Below are 22,714 nucleotides of genomic sequence, written 5' to 3' on the forward strand. Positions count from 1 at the left end.
CAGCTTTGGTTGATATGCCAGCTGCATCCATTTCTTGAGATAAATAACCTTAGAATAAAGGTACATCTGCTGGTGGCCTCCAGATCTGACTACTGCAATGCATGCTATGTGGGGCTGCCTTTGTAATTAGTCTGGAAACTGCAGTTCGTACAGAATGCGGCAGCCAGGTTGGTCTCTGGGCCATCTTAGAGATGAGCTACACTGGCTCCTAATAAATCTCTGGGGAAAATACAAGGTGCTGGTTATAACCTATAAAGCCCTAAACAGCTTAGTCCCAGGGTATTTAAGAGAATGTCATCTTTGCCATGAGTCCCAGTTGCCACTGGCTCCTCAGGTGGATAATATGAAGGGATGGGCCTTCTCTTGTGCCCTGAGACTCTGGAATGCACTCCCTGCTGAAATAAGAGCCTTCCCATCTCTGGCAACTTTTAAACAGTCTCTAAAGACTTGCTTTTTAACTAGACTGCAGTTTAAATTATTTTAAGGTTTTCATTTTTAATCTGATTGATGTTGTAAACTGCCCAGAGGTGGAGGTTGGGGTGGTCTACAAATCCAACAAACAAACAAACAAACAATTATTTATTAGTGGAAGAAGGCTAAAGGATCATTCAACAGTTTAAAACGCTAAGGACAATGCAAACAAAGCAACATAGCTGGGGGGGGGGGAAAGAAAACCAATCAAACGTTAAACATTAAAATCAACACCATAAAAACAGAGAGAGAGAGAGAAGAAGCTCGAGAAATGATTTAAAAATGCAATAGCCTTGATTCAAAGCAGGGTGGAGCCGTGGGTGGAACCGATCCCCCACGGCTCCACCTACTCATGGAGCTGTTGAGCGGGAATTCCCCAGCAGCCGAGCCGCCTGGCGCGAGTGGAGAGACCCCCTCCGTTCCTTCTGTTGGGGGCCGGAGACCTCCATCAACAGACCCTGGTCTGGGCAGCTCGGCCAGCCTCACAAAGAGGGAGCCTTAATAAATGAGTGAGAACGAAGTAGCGGGATATAATAAGGTGGAACGAGAATGCCCACAAAAGCAATGTGGCGCGGGGTGAAGATAACGGAAACTAGTTGTGAAGTCAGGACAGCCGCGAGACGGCAGCCTGAGAATAGTCCCTTCCCTTCCCCTCCACGGGGGAAGGCTCTTGGCGGGCGGGTGGGGGGCACCGCACAGCGGAGACGGACCTCGCTCTCTGGCTGGGAGTGCGCGGGGGTGGGTGGGTGCTGGAGCAGGGGCAGCCTTGCTGGCGATCTCTACCTCCCTCCCGGCGCTGAACAAAAGGGGGAGGGGACGTGCATGGCGGCGGCGGGCGGGGGGGGGGGCAGCCGCTGCTTATCCGGATCCTTCCCTTCCCTTCCCTGCCCGCTAGCCCCAACTGCGCCGCGAAGCGCATGAGCGAGGCGCGCCCTCCGAGGAGCGGAGCGAGTGCGCGCGGCTGTTGGACACCGAGCGGCAGGAGAGAAAGACGGAAGAGACCCAGCCAGCAGCCGGCCCGCAAGAAAGCGCCGATCGCCGCTCCTCCTGCGGGTAACCTTGCAGCGCCGCAACCGTTGCGGGAGGTGCAGGCAGGCAGGCAGGCAGGCAGGCGAGCGAAGCCCGGCGGCAGCTGCAGCCGCAAGAGAGATGGAGAGGCCAGGCCGAGGAGCCAGGCCAAGAGCCGAGCCTGGGGAGGGATGGGGATATGCGCGCGCACCTGCCGCCGGAATCCTTGCCCCCCGCCCCTCCCCTGGACCCTCCATTCCCGCCCCTCGGGCTCCCTGCTGTGTGGCTGGCAAAGGTTCACGAGCGCCCCTGCTACTACCCGCCAGCCCGCCCCCTCCTCAACGAAAAGCCACTCTGTTTCCAGGCAGCCTGTGAGTTAGCAAAATGGGACTGGTGCCGGGATGTCAAAGCCATCCCTGCTGTGACTAACGTGCTCTGACGTTAGGGGAATCCTGAGTGTATTGTGGGGTCTGCTTGTAGCCTGGGGCCAGCTCCCGACGGTCTTCAGAGATGCTCTCTCATTGTGAATGTGCATGATGTGGCAAGGGTGAGCCCTGGCACTTGATCACTCATTCCAGAGCCAAACAACCTGGTTCGGATTAACATCTGGCCTCCAGGCCCCAGCTAACAGGGGAAATCCTAAAATTAGCACTTAAGAAGAAAAGTGCTAGGTGTCTTGGGGGCCTGCTTATGGGTCATGTTCTGCACAGGACTATTTTTAATTCATTTTTTAATCCTACATTTATATCCCGCTCTTCCTCCAAGGAGCCCAGAGTGGTGTACATGGGTATGTTTATCTTCACAACAACCCTGTGAGGTAGGTTAGACTGAGAGATATGTGACTGGCCCAGAGTCACCCAGTGAGTTTCATGGCTGAAGTGGGATTTGAACGGAGGTCTCCCTGGTCCTAGTCCAACATTCTAACCACTACACTAATTGTGCTTGCTGAGTGATTATGGAAATGCTTTCTGCACATGCCTAGAGGGACCTTCTCTCATCGTTATTACTTTATATGTTTTAGGGCAGAGCCTTGATAAGGCTGCTGAAAGTAAGCCCAGGACACAGATTATGTTTGTTGTGGCTGGTAGATTGGCATTTACTGGTAGATTTCTGGGTGATTAGCAGTAGATTGTCAAGGGCTTCTGATTCCTGGTTGGTACAGCAATAAAGAAGGCCCTTTTATCTTCCATGAATAAGGCTGCTGAAATGAAGAAAGCATTTCAAAATAAGATTCTCTCTACTTCCTCCCAATGGCACAGGGCCCTCAGAAGGGCCCATTGCTTATCCCTGAGGCAGCCTCTGTGCACATAGCCTTCCTGGGGTGGAGGTGGGGGAAATGGCCCACCCAGGTGGAAGGGCTGATTGCCAAGGGTCCCTGAAACCTGGAATTGGCCTTCAGACAGTGTTGTGTTGCCTGGGAACAGAGGCAAGGTAGGAAATCTGAGAAGGATTTTATAGGCGAAGCAGCTGAAGGAAAGAGACTAGTAGGTTGAAAAGCAAGGAACTTAGGGATGGGTAGGAAGCAGAGGCAAAGAGGCCGAGCCCAGGTATCCTGTCCTTATCATGAACCCATGGGGCAAGCCGAGGTTCATTGGGAAGTAGACTCTGCAGAGAGCGGGTCAGGGAGGTGTTTCAGCACCTTGGATAGTTCCAAGCAGATAACTTGGTGCTCTGATGCTGAGAATGTTGGTGCGTCTCCTGGGACTGTCCCTCTTGGGAAGGCTGGTTTCCCATCCTGAAGAGTGAAAAATATTAAAGGAATGAACCCCTGGATGGGAGCCTTGCATACAGTGGCAAACAGACACTGGGGTACATGAGACCGATGTCTGGATCAAAAGACTCCTGACTGACAGGGTCAGACTCAGTGTTGGGGCCCAGGTTTAATGCCTCTGCAAGTGGTGTTACTGGCCTTCCTGATCTGTCTAGTTTTCCCTCCTCTGTGTCTGAGTCCTGGCTGATGGTTGAGGTCATGACAGAAGGTGAAAGAGGGGCTTGGGAGAAATTTTACACAGGGCCTAGGGACAGGAAGGCTATGTGGGCGTGAAGAGGTGGAGAAAGGTCTCTCCCCAAACCCTGTTCTATCATGGTCCTATAGTCCATAGGCTGCAGTCTTCTGATGCTCCTGGTCTCCCAGAATGTACTGATTGGACTGAGAGGTCTATATCTGATGATGGGAGAAGACTACCAGGGAGAGAGACTTACATTAGAGTCTCTCTGGGTCACTGGAAGTTGATGTCAAAGGTTCTCAAATGTGAGTCCCCAGAAGTTGTTGGATTACAACTCCCATCCTCCCCAGCCAACAACACCCAAATGGCTGAACCATTGTGGCTGGGGATGATGGGAGTTGTAGTCCAAAAACACCTGGGGACCCACGTTTGAGAACCCCTGCTTTATGCAAAAACCCCTCCAAAGGTTGGGGGTTTTACAACATCCAAAGAGGATGTTGTAATCACTTCCATCCTCTCCCATTTTTTCATGGCTTTCACATATGGAATGGCAACAAAGGTTCACAGCAATTTTTGATTAAGATATATTTTCTTCTCCAGCTGGCCCAGTAATATTTTTCATCCATTCTGTGCCTACCATGTTTAAAATGTGTTATAGTAATTCTCATCATTTCTCTGATTCCAGACCTTCTGCTTGCTTGCAAATCTCAGACCTTGGAGGTGGACCAGTCGTCTGGTTGAAGCCTGTTCTTGTCACTAGTTAGCAAGGGAGAAACAAGCCATGCCTGTGCTGTCTGAAGATTCAGGTAAGGAACCTTTTGCTGGCTGCCCTAACCTGTTCCCAAGTAATGCTCATGGTTGAGAAAAGTGGGTGCTATAACCTAGCCATGTTTGACCAGAAACCAAAGGGAGTTTTGTGGTCCTTTAAAGACTCACAGATTGATTGTGGCATCAGCTTTTGAGGACCGATGTGCAAACTATTCAGTTGGCAGATTTGTAACTGAATTGTTTGTTCCATTTTTAATCTGTACTCATGTATTTATTTATATTTCTACCATACCTTAGTCGAAGAAATCAGGTACCGCAATACAATTTGTTACTTTTTAAAGTGCTCCAAGACTTATTTTTGTGTGTTTGCTTTAACAGGCTAACACAGTTAGAATTTGTCTTTGTGTTTCATCAACATCTCCCCGCTCCCCGGCTAGAAATATGAAGACTTGGTGGAAAACAAACTCAAGCATTTGTGAGGGGGATCCTTAAAACAAAATGAAAATAATTAAAAATATTGGGAGGTGGAGATAATCTTATTATGAAATGCTTTATTCTCTCCAAATGCACTGTGGAGGAAATCTGAGAGAGCTGTGTTAAATTGGCAGTGTTGCTTCTCATGATATAGCCTTCAGGCATTCATTTGAATAATAATAAGTATTTGTATAGTGCTTATGCATATTTAAAGAACTGCCCATACATGTTCTCAGTAATCATTTCAGCAGCTCTGTGAGGTGGTCAGTATTTGGGCTGCAACCTGCTTAAAGAAATTGTAGCCAATTAATTGTATGAGTTTTAGATGAGTAGTATTAAACAATCAATTAACCCATTAAATCTGCATAGAAAGTTTTGAAGCAGTAGTGTTCAGAGTTGGATAATGGCATCCTACAATGAGTTTTTGCACACCTCCTGTGCTTTTGTGTAGGTCTGCATGAGACCCTTGCTCTCCTGACATCACAGCTAAGACCGGACTCAAATCACAAGGAAGAAATGGTGTTCCTGAGAGACATATTCAGTGAAAGAAGTCTTAGTTATTTAATGAAGGTATTATTATTATTATTATTTCTTGTTTGCACTGTCAAACAAGTGTTATTGACTGGTTTGTTGTTATCTATTTACACACAGTCTACCAGATGTTATTGACTGGATTTGGTACTTTCATTATCGGACCCTTTCCAAGGGTCTAGGATAACTAAAGAAAAATTAAAGATAGCGTCATAGTATTTGTGTTGTCCCAAGTAGTGTGGCCTTCTGTAGCTGATGTGTTGTAATTTTATTGATGCCCAAAGTGTCGAGATGGTGTTCAAGTTCTTTTGGTACTGCACCAAGGGCACCAACAACTATTGGCACCACTACTGTTTTCTTTTTCCAGAGCCACTCAATTTCAATCTGAAGGTCCTTGTATTTAGTTATTTTCTCCAGATGTTTTTCGCCGACCTGTCTATCCCCTGGGATTGCAATATCAGTTATCAGAACCTGATTCTTTTCGATGACTGTCAGATCTGGCGTATTGTGAGCTAAATGGCTATCAGTTTGTATTCAAAAATCCCAAAGGATTTTTGCCTCCTCATTTTCTGTGACCTTCTCAATTGGATGATTCCACCAATTCATGCTTGCTGGCAATTTGTAATTCTTGCAAAGGTTCCATTGGAAGATGATGATGATGTTGTTGTTGTTGTTGATGATGATGATGAGTGTTGCTTTTCATGATACAGCCTTCAGGCACTCATTTGAATAATCTCTATATATAATTCTCTTAAATGTATCTAATCCCACGCTAATCTCATGCATGGCAGCTCTCACAAGCAGCTGCCAGATAGGAAAGCGATGGGGAGAAAATAGCGATGCCGGCCACCGGGAGCCAGTGTCGGGCTGGCCTGGCTGCCTGGAGTTGGCGGGCAGGCGGGAGGAGGTGGCAGGCTGGCCTTCCGGCTGGCCCACCAGCCAGAAAGTACTGGGGTCAGGGGGAGAGAAGAAGCAGGCCAACCGACTGGAAAGCAAAGTCAGTCAGGCGGAGGGGGGCGGAGAAGAAGTGGGCCAGCCAGCCCGCCAGCCAGATAGCATATGTGTGGGGGGAGAAGTGGGCGGGGGGGGGAGAAACGGGCTGGGTGGGTGGGTGGCTAGAAAGCCAGGTGGGCCAGTAGGGGAGGAGGAAGAAAAAGGCAGCAGCGGTTGGTGAGGCCAGCCAGAGGTGCAGATGCTCTGTGCCCGACTCAGCTAGTAATAAGTAAGTATTTGCATAGTGTTTACACGTATTTAAAGAACTGCACATACATTGGCTGTACATCATTTTGATGTAAACCACCCTGAGCCAGTTTTGGAAGGGCAGTATATTAATCAAATCAATCAATCAATCAGTCATAATAATTATTATTACCACCACCACTTCAATAGCCAGAAGGTTCTCAGAGAGGTTTGCATAGCAGAAGGAATAAGAAATGACTCCCTGTGCCAAAAAAGCTCAGAAGCTTACAAGATACAAGGCTCATATGCACGATCCTAAGCAGGGCCAGAGCTGTGTGTGCTCCTGATCCGTGGCTCTGTCAACTCAAAATGGTAGGAGGATGGAAGAGTGATCATGTGGGAGTCAGGAGCTGGGAAGGATGGATGTGTTCTACCCTGGTTTGCATTTTAATGAGACATATGTGTAAGCACTGTAAGATATTCCCCTCAGGGGATGGAGCCACTCTGGGAAGAGCATCTAGGTTCCAAGTTCCCTCGCTGGCATCTCCAGATAGGGCTGAGAGAGAGACTCCTGCCTGCAACCTTGGAGAAGCTGCTGCCACTCTGGATAGACAAAACTGAGCTAGATGGACCAATGGTTTGACTTGGTGTCATGCAGCTTCCTATATTTAGATGTCTATTCTATGGTTGCTTGGTCAGATGGCTTTTATTGGGTGGTCATTGTGGTAAGCGAGCTCTCCCTTTCTAGAGCGCACTGAACTGAGAATCGTTGCATGAAACAAACAAATCTGTCTGTGGCTTCTTCCTATGTCAGCAGTAGGAAGAAATCGTTTCTCAAGAGTGCTCCTGTCCTTGAAGGTGTTTATATGTGTGTGTGTCCATCTTCTGTTTCAGATACATGAAAAGCTGTGCCATTATGAAAGGCAGAGCCCAGTCCCAGTTCTGCACAGTGCCTCAGCACTAGCTGAAGATGTGAGTATCACTTTCTTATGAACATGGTTGTCAAGTGCATTCAACTTTTGTAATATGTTTCCCCTCTAAAACTGGCAATGGCTTAAGCACAACCAGGTGATTTCTGTGGCTCCTGGTTCTAGTTTCGGAATGTGTATTGAGAGTTCCATAACAATCTCTGTACATGTAAGCCAGTTCTCAACATTCTGTCATGGTCCAGTGTGACTGAGAAAGGGAAGCTTGAGTGGAGCTATGCAGATGAGGAGATGGGGCCATATAGATAGAAGCAGACTTGACTTTCAATGGCTGGGGTTACCAGGGGCTGGGAACAGGATCAGTAGCTGACTTTCACTGGTGAAGACTCCTCAGTGGGGAGCAATGGGTTTCAGTGCCCAGAGAGGCAGTATACATCAAAGAGCAATGGACACCATCTGGCCTAATTATAGATATTTTGATAGTCTATGTATATAAGAGTGATTTCCCAGCATTTCATGCCCATGCTTTATACACAGTGTAGAATGAAGTAGTAAAATCTTGAGGTTGTAGGCACCATTTTGGGTGTCAGATGGTAGCTTCCTTAATTTTGAAAATTCCCTGCAAGTAAAAAATATTATATCAGGAAGAAAGGTCTTAGCTCCCCTTTGTACTAGTTTTCTACTTTCAGGGATTTTCCCTCCACATGGAGAACATTCAGAAGATGTGATTCCCAAACTGTTTTCTGAAATGGTGCAGTCTATTCTACCACCTCCAAACCCAACCACCTACTCTATGTGAAGACTAGGCCTAAGAAATGGAAGGTAGGATGAGATGAGGAAGATGAAAGGGCAAGGCTGTGTGGACAGGGGTGGGTTCCATTCGTAGTAGATCCCATTGGGATCTATCATGAGGAACAGAAAATAGGCTGCAGTTTGGTAGCTTTATTGGGGGAGGGGAGAAAATCCTGATGTAACCTGGGACTGGGGCAAGTTTAACCCAATGGTGCTCCTGAATGCATACCTTCACTGTCTCCAGTTGTGGAGAACAGTCACCATGTTATTGTATGTGAAAAAATGAATTTTTAGCTGGGGGCAAAATCTACCCTTCTGTCACTGGAATGATCTCAACTGAGAGGGACTCCATTGAGGCATGGGGTACAGATACAAAAATGCATTTCCATCCCTCCTGCTCTGGGCTGCCTGACCAAAGAGCCTCTTGTTGTAGTCTATCTAGTAATCGTTTGGGTTTTGTTGTTTGGAAATTTGTCAAAGTGGGGATCCTGTAGAGGGTGTGGGTGTTGGAGTCAGAAATAAAAGGAAGGGAAAGGAGAAGGAGAAAATGGAGCTGTTTCTGGAATAAAGTCTTAGTTAAATCCACCTAAGATTATCACTCTGTTGGGCGTATTACTTTTGTTCTGGTCTGTGACTGCAATAAAGAATTTGATTTGATTTCCATAAGATTCTCTTGTGTTTATGAGGGAAGCAGTTATAAAACACCTCTGCTGTTGTTATTATTATTGGCTGACATCCTAACTAATGAAGCAACCGTGCAGTGGGAGAAGTACCAGTGTTTGTGGAGAGTTCCAGACTAATGCTGTACTGGTGCTTGTATGTGTGTGAGGAATTTCAGTGACCTCCCTTCTCCCAGAAGTTCTCTATGTAATCCAAAAATAGGGGTGTGCATGAACCATTTGATGTAGAACTGGTTTGCATCGAACTGGGCTGGTTTGGCAGCTCGATCTTGAACTGGACCAAGTTTGATTTGATGTGAACCAATTCTACATTGAGGGGGAATGGGCTGGCAGTGGGGAATTTGCAAGAAAGGTTATTTAAGGTTCTTACCCAGCTTGCTAATGCTTGCCACTGCTTGGCAATGGGAGAAGTACCAGTGTAGCACCAGTGTTTGTGGAGAGTTCCAGACTAATGCTGTACTGGTGCTTGTATGTGTGTGAAGGAATTTCAGTGACCTCCCTTCTCCCAGAAGTTCTCTATGTCATCGAAAAATAGGGGTGTTCACAAATTATTTGATGTAGAACTGGTTCGCATCGAACTGGGCCGGTTCAGCAGCTCAATTGTGAATTGGACCAAGTTTGATTTGATGTGAACTAATTCTACATTGAAGGGGAATGGGCTGGCAGTGGGGGAGTTGCGAGAATGGTTATTTAAGGTTCTTACCCAGCTTGCTGATGCTTGCCACTGCTTGGCACTCCCAAGTATCGCTGAATCACCAGCCAGCTCACTCTTTAAACACGTCTCCCACCCGGCGATGGTGCGGTTCTGACCTCCGCGCATGCGGTTTGGCTGAACATGGTTTGCTTCAAATTTGAACTGAACCGCATTTTGGGGTTTGTGCTTACCCCCCATCCAAAAATGTGTCCCTGAGCTGTGAGACACTCAGGGACATATTTTCAAGTGACTATCATTCATTCATTTATTCATTCATTCTTGTTGATGTTTATGAGAATATTTATTATCTTCTCAGCAAAAAGTTCAGAAAGCAGTTTACATAGCAGAAGGAATGAAAAAATGGGGGGGGGGAATGAAAAGATGGTTTAGATTTTAGAATATCTAAAAAGAAACACAAAGAAGACACCAGCAACAGACACTGGGAGGGATGCTATGTTGGGCTGAACAGGGACAATTGCTGTCCTCCTTCTAATATAAGAGGGCCTCCACTTTAAAAAGGTTCCTCTCTGCCCCGGTAGCAGGCAAATGAATTAGTCCTTTCTCCATCCTTGCCCTACTCCTCAATGATTGCTATGTTATTGTTAAGGATAATACTTCTCAGCATGTGTATAATGGTTTTTTGACCTGCTTGAAGCATGTCCTTTACAGCAGAGGTGGGCAGAAGGTACATTGGGGTTTATGGGATGTTTTACAGTAGGTTGGCAAGGGTTTCTGACTCCAAGCTGTTTAACTGTAGCAATGACAAAAAGCGCCCCCCACAAAAAGGCAATTAGCATCCTATTAGATCTGTAGTAACTTGGATGTCGACTTGTACTTGTACGTGCAGCTCATCCCACTGTATGGCTCATGGGGTGCAATATGTAACTGGCTCCAGCCTCTGTGTCCCCATTTTGCATCTGGCTACTATTTTGCACCTGGCTCAGATTGGTGAGCCTTGGGGATCTGCCAACCTGAATAGATCCTGCAAGGCTGAAATCTGCCCACGCTGTGCCATACAGTAGGCTCCTCACACATGACCACTGGCAGGGTAAGAGAAGCGCCAAGCCTGGGTAAGTTCCTGGTCAGTGGTTGTGTGTGTGCAAAGATTGAGTAGGAGATGGGGAGTGGGATCGTTTGGGAGGCAGCAGCTGATTGACAGTACCTGAGCTCCCACCACCACCCGCCCCACCATATGATTTGCTGCCACTGCAGGAACAGCCCTCCCAAACTTCTGATATATCCCCTCCCTGGACCCAGACAGATTTCTATGGATATTTGCTAATTTTGCCATTGTGATCTCATGTTGCCATGAGATCACCCAGCATTCCGTGTGTCTGTGTGTCCATGTGTCCGTGTGTCCGTGTCCTCCTATCAACTTCGCAACGCCTGGACCAATATGAACCAAATCGGGTAAAGTTGTAGGAATGCATAGGCGCACCTCAACAGTGTTGTTTGTGATGATGTCATCCACCCCGATTCAAGATGGCGAACACATAAACTTTTGAAGTGCAAGTGGGCTAACTTGTGAACCTCCTAACCGATTGGAACCAAATTTGCTACAGCTGTAGGGACACATAGGGATGCCCCAATGGCATAGTTTGTGATGATGTCACTCACCCCAACTCAAGATGGAGGACATGTGAACGTTTGAGATGCAAGTGGGCTAACTTATGGACTTTCTAACCGATTTGAACCAAATGAGGTACAGTGCTAGTGAGTGACACACAGGAACACCTCGATGGCATAGTTTGTGATGATGTCATCCATCCCAGTTCAAGATGGCGGACATGCAAACTTTTGAGGCGCAATTGGGCTAACCTGTGAACTGTCTAACCGATTTGAACCAAATTTTCTACAGCTGTAGGGGCACATGGGGAAAAATCAATGGCATAGTTTGTGATGATGTCATCTATCCTGATTCAAGATGGCAGATGTGTGAATTTTTGAGGTGCAAGTGCACTAACTTGAGGACTGTCTAACTGATTTGGACCAAATTTGGCACAGAAGTAATAAGTGACACACAGGGACACCTCAGTGGCGTAGTTTATTATGATGTCATCCACCCTGATCCAAGAGGGCGGACATGTGAACATTTGAGGTGTAAGAGATCTAACTTGTGGACCTTGATTTGAACCAAATTTAGTCCAGTTGTAGATACAGAGAAAGGAAAGAAGGCAGATTAGTTCTTACTAGAACAACAATTTGTCAGACTCTATGCTGCCTTTGGCATGTAGCATGTAGAGCAACATCGCCTCCAGTACAGCCTCCTCTTTTCTTTTTACAGGTTTTATATTTAGGAATAACTGTACTCCATTTACTATAATTGTTCCACTCAGCTTCTAATATGTGTTCTTATTCTATACTCCCTTTTAGTAATGCACACCATAATTTGCCCATCTTTGGCTTTCTAGTTCTTGCATATATACACCCATACTCTTTGTCCCTCTCTTAAATGCCTTCATTGTGTATAATTTCCTTTTGACACTTTTAGATTGTGGTTTCTCTCTCTCTCTCAATAGTTTCCATGTCTACTGTCAAGCATTAACTGGTTTGGGCCTAATTCTCACGGAGGTGATGAAACAGTGCCACTTCCAGCTGTAGGTGGGATGGAATGCTTCTCCTGAATGAATGCTTCTCCATGGGGGGAAAAATCCTACACATACAGGCTGTTTTGTACGGTTTTTGTCTGATTGGCCTCCCAAGCATGGTGAGGAGTGAGTGCACAGGCATTTTCCTACCCCACCTTATGTGCCACCTCCATAAGAACAGCTCTGCTGGATCAGGCCCAAGGCCTATCTAGTCCAGCATCATGTCTCACACAGTGACCCACCAGATGCCTCTGAGAAGCCCACAGGCAAGATATGAGGGCATGCCCTCTCTCCTGCTGTTGCTCCCCTGCAACTGGTATTTAGAGGCATCTTGCCCCTAAGGCTGGAGGTGGTCTATAGCCATTGATAGACCTCTCCTCCACGAATTTGCCTAAGCCCCATTTAAAGCCATCCAAGCTGGCGAACATCATCACACCCCATGGCATAGAATTCCATAGATTAATTAGGTGCTGTGTGAAAGACTACTTCCTTCTGTTGGTCCTAAATTTCCCCACCTTCAGTTTCATGGGATGGCCCTTGGTTCTAATGTTGTGAGAGAGGGAGAAAATTTTTTCTCTGTCTACTCTCTCTACTCCATGCATAATTTTATAAACCTCGATCATGTCTCCCCGTATGTCTCTCTCCATATAGTCAAATGGCAAGGGAGAACTTCTGAATTTTGTTCAGAAAATACCACTTTATTTAAAAGGGGAAAGAGCTTCCACTGACATTGATGCAATCCTTTTTTCCTTGTAAAAGAGCACTGTGGAGGGGGGAATTGATTCAGACTGGAACAGCAGCAGCGGGGGGTGGGGTGCAAAGAATTAAAGTATTTCTTCCCTCTCTGCCACAGTCCCAATCCAAAACAGGGCCAAGGCCCCAATCTTGTGATCTATATATTGTCTAGTTTGGCCCTCAGGGTGCAGATAGGCACATGGTTGTTTCTCCTGAGAGCTTTCTTTGGTGCAGTGTTGCATTCTATTCTATCTATCTCAGGGCTGCTCAACTTCAGCCCTCCTGCAGATGTTGGCTGGGGATTATGGGAGTTGTAATCCAAAAACAGCTGGGAGGCCCCAGTGTTGAGCAGGCCTGATCTATATAGATAGTGGAGATCCTGTAGAGAGTGTGGGGGGTGGGGTCAGAAAGAAAAGGGAGGGGAAGAAGAGTTGTTTTCTGAATAAAGTCTTAGTTAAATCCACATAAGATTGCTTTGTGTTTATGTGGGAAGCAGTTATAAAACTTTTAGTGATGAGATTTTGAACCAGTTATTTGTGTGAGCCTGCAAAGCTTGTGAAAGCTCCTGCATCTTCATTGCATTCCTGGGCCTATGTTCCTGTACTGCTGCATTCTACTATTGCTGCTGCTGATTGTTTCTGCAGCATCCTGACCTGGACAAACCCTAAAAGTACTTTTTCCTTATCCATCCTGGACTTTGTTGTTCACTGGATGTCCGCAGCAGCATGGCTCAAATCCCACCACCACCTATTTTCTTGTCCACTCTAGGAGTACCTGCTCTTCCCTGGAAACAATGGAGGGGCTATTTCAATTACCTCCTCACTATACAGATCTCTGATTTTATTCCAGCAAAACAGAAGGCTATTTTGCTTCACTGCCTGGGCCCCGAAAGCCAAAATATATATGATCATTTGCCAATTCCTACCAACTTGGAAAGGGATGCCAACCCTTATGAAGCTGCTCTTCAAGCCTTAGATAATCCTTTCAACCCTGGCCTGCTTTGAATGTGACTGCTGGACGTTAACAAGTCCTATTCTAGATCCCAACTACCTGGTGGAATCTATTGATCAGTATGTCACAGCACGGCATGCTTGAAGTGTAACTTGTGAGTTTGCCAACCTTACTGATGAAATGATCGGGGGGGGGGGTCAGATAGTTATGAAAACCAGCTGCCCCAAACTGCATGAAAAACTGCTACTGGAGAGGAAACTTACCTTGGATGATAATAATAATAATAATAATAATAATAATAATAATAATAATTCTTCGATTTCTATACCGCCCTTCCAAAAATGGCTCAGGGCAGTTTACATAGAGAAATAATAAATAAGTAAGATGGATCCCTGTCCCCCAAGGGCTCACATTCTTAAAAAAAACACAAGATAGACACCAGCAACAGTCACTAGAGGTACTGTGCTGGGGGTGGACAGGGCCAGTTACTCTCCCCCTACTAAATAAAGAGAATCACCACGGTAAAAGGTGCCTCTTTGCCAAGTTAGCAGGGTTTAATAAAGTTATAGAGATGGTTGGAAGAGTGGAAAATGCTCTTCACTGTGCCAAATCACTAGTCTTTGGTGCCCCAAAACCCACCTCCTGAAATCCAGAATGTTCAGCCTAAATCCTTCCAAGCTCAATCTTTTCATACGGCAGTGCCCCAGAAAGTGGCAGTACAAGAAAGGAGGAACTCCCTCCCTGATGCGGAGACTGCCCACAAAGCCAATTTTGCTCACTGTCCTGCAAGGAAGGTCACTTTCAACAGGTGCAAGAAAAGGCAACACTTTGCTAAGGTTTGCAAGTCTGCTGTCTACTCCATTCCTGATTCACCACATGATAATGATGAGACAGATAAACCACTTCCTGACAGACTCAGAGCCTGCTTCTCCACACTGTCAAGTTAAACTTAATGGCCATGAAGTGCAGACGATGGCTGATTCTGGTTCTCCGTACGCTATCATTTCCCATCTGCTTTCAGGAAACTCCTCACTACATGAGATCTGCACCTGCAGCCTTCAAACATCTGCCCATGGGTATATGGAGGTTCCCCTGCTGCCATAAATGGATACTTCACTGCTGTCCTGGAAAACACTTTCCCTTCTGCAGTACATCCTCTGTATGTGTCACAGAAAGGAGTGTCAATATTGGGCTGGAAACAGCAGGAAGCTCTACGGATAGTGTTAGACCCAAATAGCACGGAACCAGTGTTACAGATGATGGAGCATCCATATGCTGTTATGGTTGCTGGTTTCTCAGATGTTTTTGCTGATGTTTCTGGCACTGCCATACATTTCAAATATACAATTCAGATGAAGGCAAATGCGATACCTGTACAACACAAAGCGAGGAACGTACCCATAGCATTGTGCCAACCACTTAGAGAGGAGCTCTTAAGACTACAGCATGCTGACGTCATAGAGCCTGTTGATGTATCAGAATGGGTCTCTCCCATTGTTCTTGTGCAGAAATCAAACAGTACACTTCGAATGTGTGTAGATTTAAAAGATACTAGCTGATCCGGCACAGAGCATCTGCACCCCTAGTTCTCCCTGCCTCTCCTCCCCATCTTCCTTTCCCCCCTCCCTTCAGCCCCGGTCCATTCTCCTTTCCCTCCCTTCAGCCCTAGTTTGTTCTCCTTTCCTTCCCTTCAGCCCCAGCCCATTCTTCCCCTCCCAGTCTGCTTTCCTTCCCCACCGGCAGCGGTAACCTGGCTGGTGCTTTCCTTTCCCTTCCTTGCCACAGGCCTGGCCAGCGCTTTCCTTCCCTGCCCACCCTCCAGCTGGGCTGCCGGCACTTTCCCTTCCTGCCCGCAGGTGGTGCTTCCCTTTGCTGCCTGCCAGCTGGTAGGCCACCGCCGCCATTTTCTTGCCAGTACCCATAGCTCTCTCACAAGAGCTGCCACGCATGGGATCAGCCACGGATATGTCTTAGAGAATTGAATATATAGATTTTAATGTAAACTGCCCTGAGCCATTTTTGGAAGGACGGTATAGAAATCAAATAAATGGACTCCAACATGGTAGTGGTAGTAGATTTTTATCCATTACCCAATATCAATAAAATACTGCTTACTCTGAAAGAGGCTTCAGTGTTGATAACTTTGGACTTGTCTTCAGCCTATCATCAAATTCCTCTGCTCAAAAGTTGTTGCAAATACACAGGCTTCATTATTCCAGAGAGCCTTTTTCTGTTCAAAAGACTGACCTTTGGATTAGCCTATTCAGTTTGGGTATTTCAGAGAATAATGCAAGCAGTTTTGAGGACTGCAGATGGCATCGCTTACTTTCAGGATGACATTTTAGTGTATGGCAAAACCATTGAGGAGCATAATGCTAAACTGACAGAAGTCTTACTTCTAGATTTAGAGTATTACTCTAAATGTGTTAGACAATTTGCCCTCAAAGTTGCTCCATTGCATCTTCTTTAACAATAAAGAATGTAGCATTTAACTGGGATGCATCCTGCAAGGCTACTTTTCAGACCGTCAAATTGGCCATTACTGAAAGCCCTGTTCTCACTTCTTTTGACACCAACAGCACACTACTGTAACCACTGATGCTTATGGATATGCTTTGGGTGCTGTCTAGACCCAGCAAAAGGGGGACAGAGAAGTTGCCTTTGCTTCCAGAGTTCTTACTGCATCAGAGAAGATGTATTCTGTCATTGAAAAAGAAGCTCTAGCATGTTTCTGGGCAGTGAGGCACTCCAGGACTTACTTGTGGGCCAGAAGATTCACTTTATGGTCAGACCATAAACCCTTATCTGTTTTATTTACCACTCGAGGATCAAGTCAAGCAACTCCGAGAATAGCCAAAAGGATCACCAGACTTATGGACTTTGACTTCCAGGTGGAATATCTTCCAAGTCTTCAAAATACAACTGCAGATGGTTGATCTCAACTTTCACTTCCAGGCCAAGGGGAGATCCCAGAAGAAAAGGATGAAGGAGTCGTAATTGCACAAATAGCTTCATCCACTCATGAAGTGATCACGTCTTCTGAACAGCTTACTGAACTTAAAATTTACATAACTAATGGATGGCCATGCAAAAACAAGGTACCTGAACATCTTCAACCATACATGCGTGTAGTGATTGAGCTGTCCCTTCTCAATGAGCTGGTGCTGAAGACTGATTGATTGGTGGTGCCAACCTCCTTACAAGCAAAAGTGATAATATTGCTGACGAAGGTCACCTGGGCATGAGCTTGACTAAAACGTGAATCAGGGAAAGTTTCTGGTGGCCAGGTATGGACAAACACATTGAAAATGTAATCAAGCACCATATGGCTTCTGCTGTATGTGACAAATCACAGAAGCCTTTTACCACTCCAGTAGGATATCCCAATGGTCTCTGGGGAAAATTTGCTCTGGATAGAATAGGGCCTTTTGATAACCTACCCATAAAACAAAGATTTGTTATCATGAAAGTGGATTACTATTGCAGGTGGCCAGAAGTTGACAACATTACTACAACCAAGGTGATCCAGTTCATGGTTGCAGTTTCTGAGAGAGACGGTTTCCCTAAAGATCTAGTGAATGACAATGGGACACAGCTTATCTCTTTTGAAGTGGAGCAATACTTGCATAACCATGGGATAAAACACAAGACTATTTCCTTGTACCATCCTTGAGGGAATGGCTTAGTGGAAAGAATGAACAGATTAGTGAAAGAAAGTTTACACCTAGCTACTAAGCAACAATATCCCTGGAAGGAGGTAATCCATGAAATTCTTTTTGCTTATCAAACTGCTACTAATTCTACTACAGGAAAATCATCTTTTGAACTGCTGAGAGGATGCAAAGCTACCACCTAACAAACTTACAGATGAGGCTGATGAAAGTGATGGACAATCCTTGGTACCAGACAACAAATCATTTCTAGCTCCAGTGCCAGAGACCCCAATAATTAGGAGAAGTGTGTGGGACAGGAGACCCCCTGAAAGACTTCAAGACTTTGTGACTAAATTTTAAATCAATTCAATTCTAGTTGTTATAAAGGGGAGGGATGTGTTTTATTTTATCTAGTAGTCCTTTATGTTTTGTTAATCAGACGTTTTTGTTAATTTGTCCTAATGGGGATTCTGTAGACAGTGTGGGGGGTGCAGTCAGAAAGAAAAGGGAGGGAAAGGAGGCGGAAAACATAGAGCTGTTTTCTGAATAAAGATTTAGGTAGGATTGCTACATAGGATTGCTTTGTGTTTATGAGGGAAGCAGTTATAAAACACACAGCAAAGCTCTCTCCACATCATCTGAAGCTACCCTGCAGCTGCTTTGCACTACAAAAGAAAGCCCTGGAGGAAAAACAATTCTGGCACTAGAAGCGTAGTTTCATTTTAGCTTTATAATTCCATGGATTGAGCACAGATTTGCTCAACAGTTGTTTCTCCTCTTGGAGAGATGCAACATACAACCAAATGTTCAACTGAACAGGCAAAAAATGCTCCTGGAAAAGGTAAATCCCTCTTCTTCCAGGGTACCTCCCTGCTGACTGCAGAAAGTCAGTGATGGAGATTGCATCTCTGTGTGGCTCCCTGAGGGTCCCGCAAGGTCTGGCAACCTCTGACTCCCTTATGACTCTTCAAAAAGTGGGATGCTCTCTCTAGAAAGCTAGGAATCTCTGGAATGAAATTGCTATGAAAGGTGCTGGTAGGCAGTGCTGAGCATGCAGCAGTTTATTAGGAGAAACTACAGCTGGCAACCACATAACAGTGAAGGGAGGGAGAGGGGAATTCCCACTCTGAGCTTTGGGTGTCAGCATACAATGATAGAGGTGTGTGTGTGCACCATGGCCGTGCAAATACGTTATTTGTATTGGAGGAGAGCTGGTCTTGTGGTAGCAAGCGTGACTTGTCTCCTTTGCTAAGCAGGGTCCACCCTGGTTGCATATGAAAGGGAGACTAGAAGTCTGTGTGTCTGAGCACTCTGAGCACTGCAAGATCTTCCCCTTAGGGGTTGGGGCCACTCTGGGAAGAGCACCTATATGCTTGCGTGCAGAAGGCTCCAAGTTCCTTCCCTGGCATTTTCAAGATAGAACTGAGAGAGACTCCTGCCTGTAGGCTGTATCCTTGGTGAAGTTGCTGCCAGTCTGTGTAGACAATACTGAGCTAGATGGACCAATGGTCTGGCTTGGTATAAGGCAGCTTCCTATGTTCCTATTTATTTAAAAAAGTGTACCTCTCCTTTACACCTTAAGTGGCACAGCGGGGAAATGCTTGACTAACAAGCAGAAGGTTGCCAGTTCGAATCCCCGCTGGTACTATATCAGGCAACAGTGATATAGGAAGATGCTGAAAGGCATCATCTCACACTGCGCCGGAGGAGGCAATGTTAAGCCCCATCTGTATTCTAACAAAGAAAACCACAGGGCTCTGTGGATGCCAGGAGTTGAAATTGACTTGACAGCACACTTTACCTCTCCTTTATCTGCAGACCACTTTCTTTAAGGATGTATATCTTATATTTCAAAGCATAAGCAATTCATTAAAGTTTGACCAAATCACTGAGAATTCAGCATGTACTTCTGATGGTATGTCAAGAAACTGGTTTCCCTTGCTCCTTATTGACTATGTTACATACAGGTTGAAGGTTCAACAAGAGGAACATAGGAAGCTGCCATATACTGAGTCAGCCCATAGGTCGATCTTGCTCAGTATTGTCTACACAGACTCCAAGGTTGCAGGCACGAATCTCTCTCAGCCCTATCTTGGAGATGCCAGGCAAGGAACTTGGAACCTTCTGATGCTCTTCCCAGAGCAGCTCCATCCCCTAAGGGGAATATCTTACAGTACTCACACTTCTAGTCTCCCTTTCATATGCAACCAGGGTGGACCCTGCTTAGCTAAGGGGACAAGTCATGCTTGCTACTACAAGACCAGCTCTCTTTTGGGGGAAATCAAGTTTTGGGGAAAACAAGTAGCACTGCCTTTCTTAAGACTTACCCTATGTTAACTGTGGGAAGGCAGCTGTGTGGCCATGCTCAGCCTTCACTCTTCCTCCCCAAAATTGATGAAAGCCCTTAAGGTGCACGAAAAAATAGATTTATTTTTCCAAACACATTTCAGAAACCTTAGCCATGGGCACAGTAAACATTAGCACTCTGTTCTCTACCAGTTCTTTTGTCCCTGATGAAGCTTTTTGCTGGGCAAAATATATTGGTTTTTTGTGCACCTTGAAGGTTTGCCTCTCCTTTTTTGTGGTATTTTTGTGGAATGCCGTCCCTCCTCCCCCCTACATTCCTGCAATAATCCTGGGGGCTGGGGGTGGCACATCAGTGAGTCTTACCAACAAATCCTAATAGTGGCTAAATACCGCTTCTGATCTAGAGCTGTGTCAGCGTGCCATACCATGACACTTCCCCAGACCTGTGTCTGTGCACACTGTAGAGGCTGCCTTTGACATGTGCTTGCAATTACCGCCGTGTCTCTAGAGTGTGACACTGAGATTAGCAAAACATTGACCTGAAAATGCAAGCAGCTGTCTTGGCTGTCTTGTGCATGGATGGATTTCTTTATGTGTGTGTGTGTGTTTTTTTTTTTTAAGGTGATAGAAGAATTGCAGACTGCACCGATGAATAATGATGAAAAAGAGCTGCTTCAGCTGCTGTCAACTCCTCATCTCAGGGTAAAAGATTCTCCTCTCCATAGCTCAAGAGAGCAGGGGCAATGCAGCACAAGGAGCCTGCGGGAATGAGGGCGAGGGACGGTGTTCTTGGGAATTTCCTTATCAGTTCTAATAATCGCTGGTTGTTTGCTTAACCTTGTATAACGAGCTGAAACCCTTCCTGTTGTGTGTCCGCAAGAGCATCCCCTCCCCACTGCTCGCTGAGGTATTGTGCTGTCATGGAAAAAGCCATAACTGCTCATGATGAATGTGTAAGTAGCAGAATGTTTACAAAACAGCACAGCTTCTGTAAGAGGAGGAAACAGTCAGTCTGACAGGAATTAAGGAACATAGGAAGCTGCCTTATACTGAGTCAGAAGATAGGTCTATCTAGTTCAGTATTGTCTACACAGACTGGCAGTGGTTTCTCCAAGGCTGCAGGCAGGAGCCTCTCTCAGCCCTATCTTGGAGATGCCAGGGAGGGACCTTGGGACCTTCTGCTCTTCCAAGAACGGCTCCATTCCCCTGAGGGGAATATCTTGCAGTGCTCACACTTCTAGTCTCCCATTCAAATGCAACCAGGGTGGACCCTGCTCGCTAAGGGGACAAGTCATGCTTGCAACCACAAGTCCAACTCTCCTCCAAAAAGCCACATTCTAGTAACTCTCCTATTAGAACCAACCAAAATAACACAAAATCCTGAGCAGCTAACCTCCAAGTTCTAAATAACCCTTCTCATCTGGTTGGATTATAGGAGAAAACAAAGAGGGGAGTGGACCTGGACGTGGTTCCAAAAGGTCCGCATTTTCTAAACACCTGGTGCATCAAGCTCAGTATTGTCTACACACAGACTGGCAGTGGCTTCTCCAAGGTTGCAGGCAGGAGTCTCTCTCAGCCCTGTCTTGGAGGTGCCAGGGAGGGACCTTGGGACCTTCTTCATGCAAGCATGCCAGTGCTCTTCCCAGAGTGGCCCCATCCTCTAAGGGGAATATCTTGCGGTGCTCACACATGTAATCTCCCATTCAAATGCAAACCAGGGCTGACCCTGCTTAGCAAAGGAGACAATTCATGCTACCACAAGACCAGCTCGCCTATCGTAAGAGCTCTTATTGGTCTAGAGACTGAAGCAATTGCGTGCTCTATGGCAGGGGGTTTCAAACGTGGGTCCCCGTGCAGATGTTTGGCTACAACTCTCTTCATTCTCAGCCACAGTGGCCAAAAACACATTCAATAGTACACTTCCTATGTGTATCTTGCATTTGAGGGGTCTTTACCCAGGTTAACTTTTTTTTTTTTACAGTATATTCTTTTTGAGACTTTCTGTTGTCGAATAGCTGGTTTCCCAGTCTCCTCTGAATAGGTTAATCGCCTGTGGTAGAAATTTTGTGGCACACCTGATATTTTCTTTAAAAGTGCAGCTCCTGCCAACTGTCACGTGTTTAGCTGGCTTAAGCTTTTCCTCCAGCTAATAAGTATTATGCACATTTTAATACACAGCTCTCTGTCATTCATTTATTACCGATTTTCTCACTGGGTCTAAGAACACATTGCATGCAAATAGGTGCAGTGATTCTCTAAGAGTCTCTTTCTCAGCTGCAAACTAGTATTGGTAGGGAGCAGTTTGGAGCTGAGAAGTGGGGGTGGAAAGAGGATGCCTAATCCTTTCCCACACTTCTCCATTTCCCGCTTTGCTCCCTCACCCAGGTGCTTCATAAACACGTCTCTGGGACCCCATTGGAGGAAAGCAACGAATGGGGAAGGATTAAGTACTTCTCCATCCCCACGGCTTTTCTGTTTCAGATTTCCCCCTCCTGACAGTGAAAAAGCTGGCTGTTGTGTTTTGTGACCCCTGTTTGTATGTAACACGTAGCTGGACTATGAGCCTTCTCCGCCTCCTACCCTGCCACCCTGGTGATGATCAAAGCATTCAGCCAGTGCTGGTGGTAGTAGTGATAGAGATGGTGGGGTTACATTATCTGTGACACATATGCGGATGTTTCTGTCTCTCCTTTGCACAAGCAAACAAGCTTCCTGTATTTATGATCTATGGTTGTTCTGGAAGAAACCATTTGTGCTTGTTCTCTCTTATGGAGAGTCCTGGGAGTAGTAGACACATTTGGATGCGTGTGAGATAAGCAGTTGTTGCACACACATTTTAGAAGAGATAGATAAATAAGATGGATGAACACCGTCTAATTTTTTTGCTTAAGATATAAAGAATGCTTGCACTTGTGAGATTCACAGGTGGAAGCACAGTGCCTATCATAGGTTTTCATGCAGGGAAATCTATGGGGTAAGACAGCTGGATTTCCACCCCCTGCCCCCAATAC

The 22,714-nt window shown here is 45.9% G+C and overlaps 1 protein-coding gene across 2 annotated transcripts in view; it reads left to right on the plus strand.

The window, feature by feature from the left end:
• The first annotated feature begins 868 nt into the window (after positions 1 to 868).
• The window catches only part of MPP3 (MAGUK p55 scaffold protein 3), an 84,466-nt gene continuing 62,620 nt past the window's right edge, over positions 869 to 22,714 (plus strand). The window contains exons 1-5 of one of the 2 annotated variants that reach the window (XM_053265162.1): positions 869 to 980; positions 4,111 to 4,231; positions 5,119 to 5,237; positions 7,272 to 7,349; positions 20,325 to 20,405. In XM_053265162.1, coding sequence (XP_053121137.1) covers positions 4,207 to 4,231; positions 5,119 to 5,237; positions 7,272 to 7,349; positions 20,325 to 20,405 — 303 coding nt within the window. In that variant the 5' untranslated portion in view covers positions 869 to 980; positions 4,111 to 4,206. Of the gene's footprint in view, positions 981 to 1,329; positions 1,525 to 4,110; positions 4,232 to 5,118; positions 5,238 to 7,271; positions 7,350 to 20,324; positions 20,406 to 22,714 lie in introns of those variants that run through there. The other variant, XM_053265161.1, reaches the window with a different exon arrangement.

Source organism: Hemicordylus capensis, chromosome 6 (assembly GCF_027244095.1).
Source record: "Hemicordylus capensis ecotype Gifberg chromosome 6, rHemCap1.1.pri, whole genome shotgun sequence".
In the NCBI taxonomy this organism is placed as follows: Eukaryota; Metazoa; Chordata; class Lepidosauria; order Squamata; family Cordylidae; genus Hemicordylus; species Hemicordylus capensis.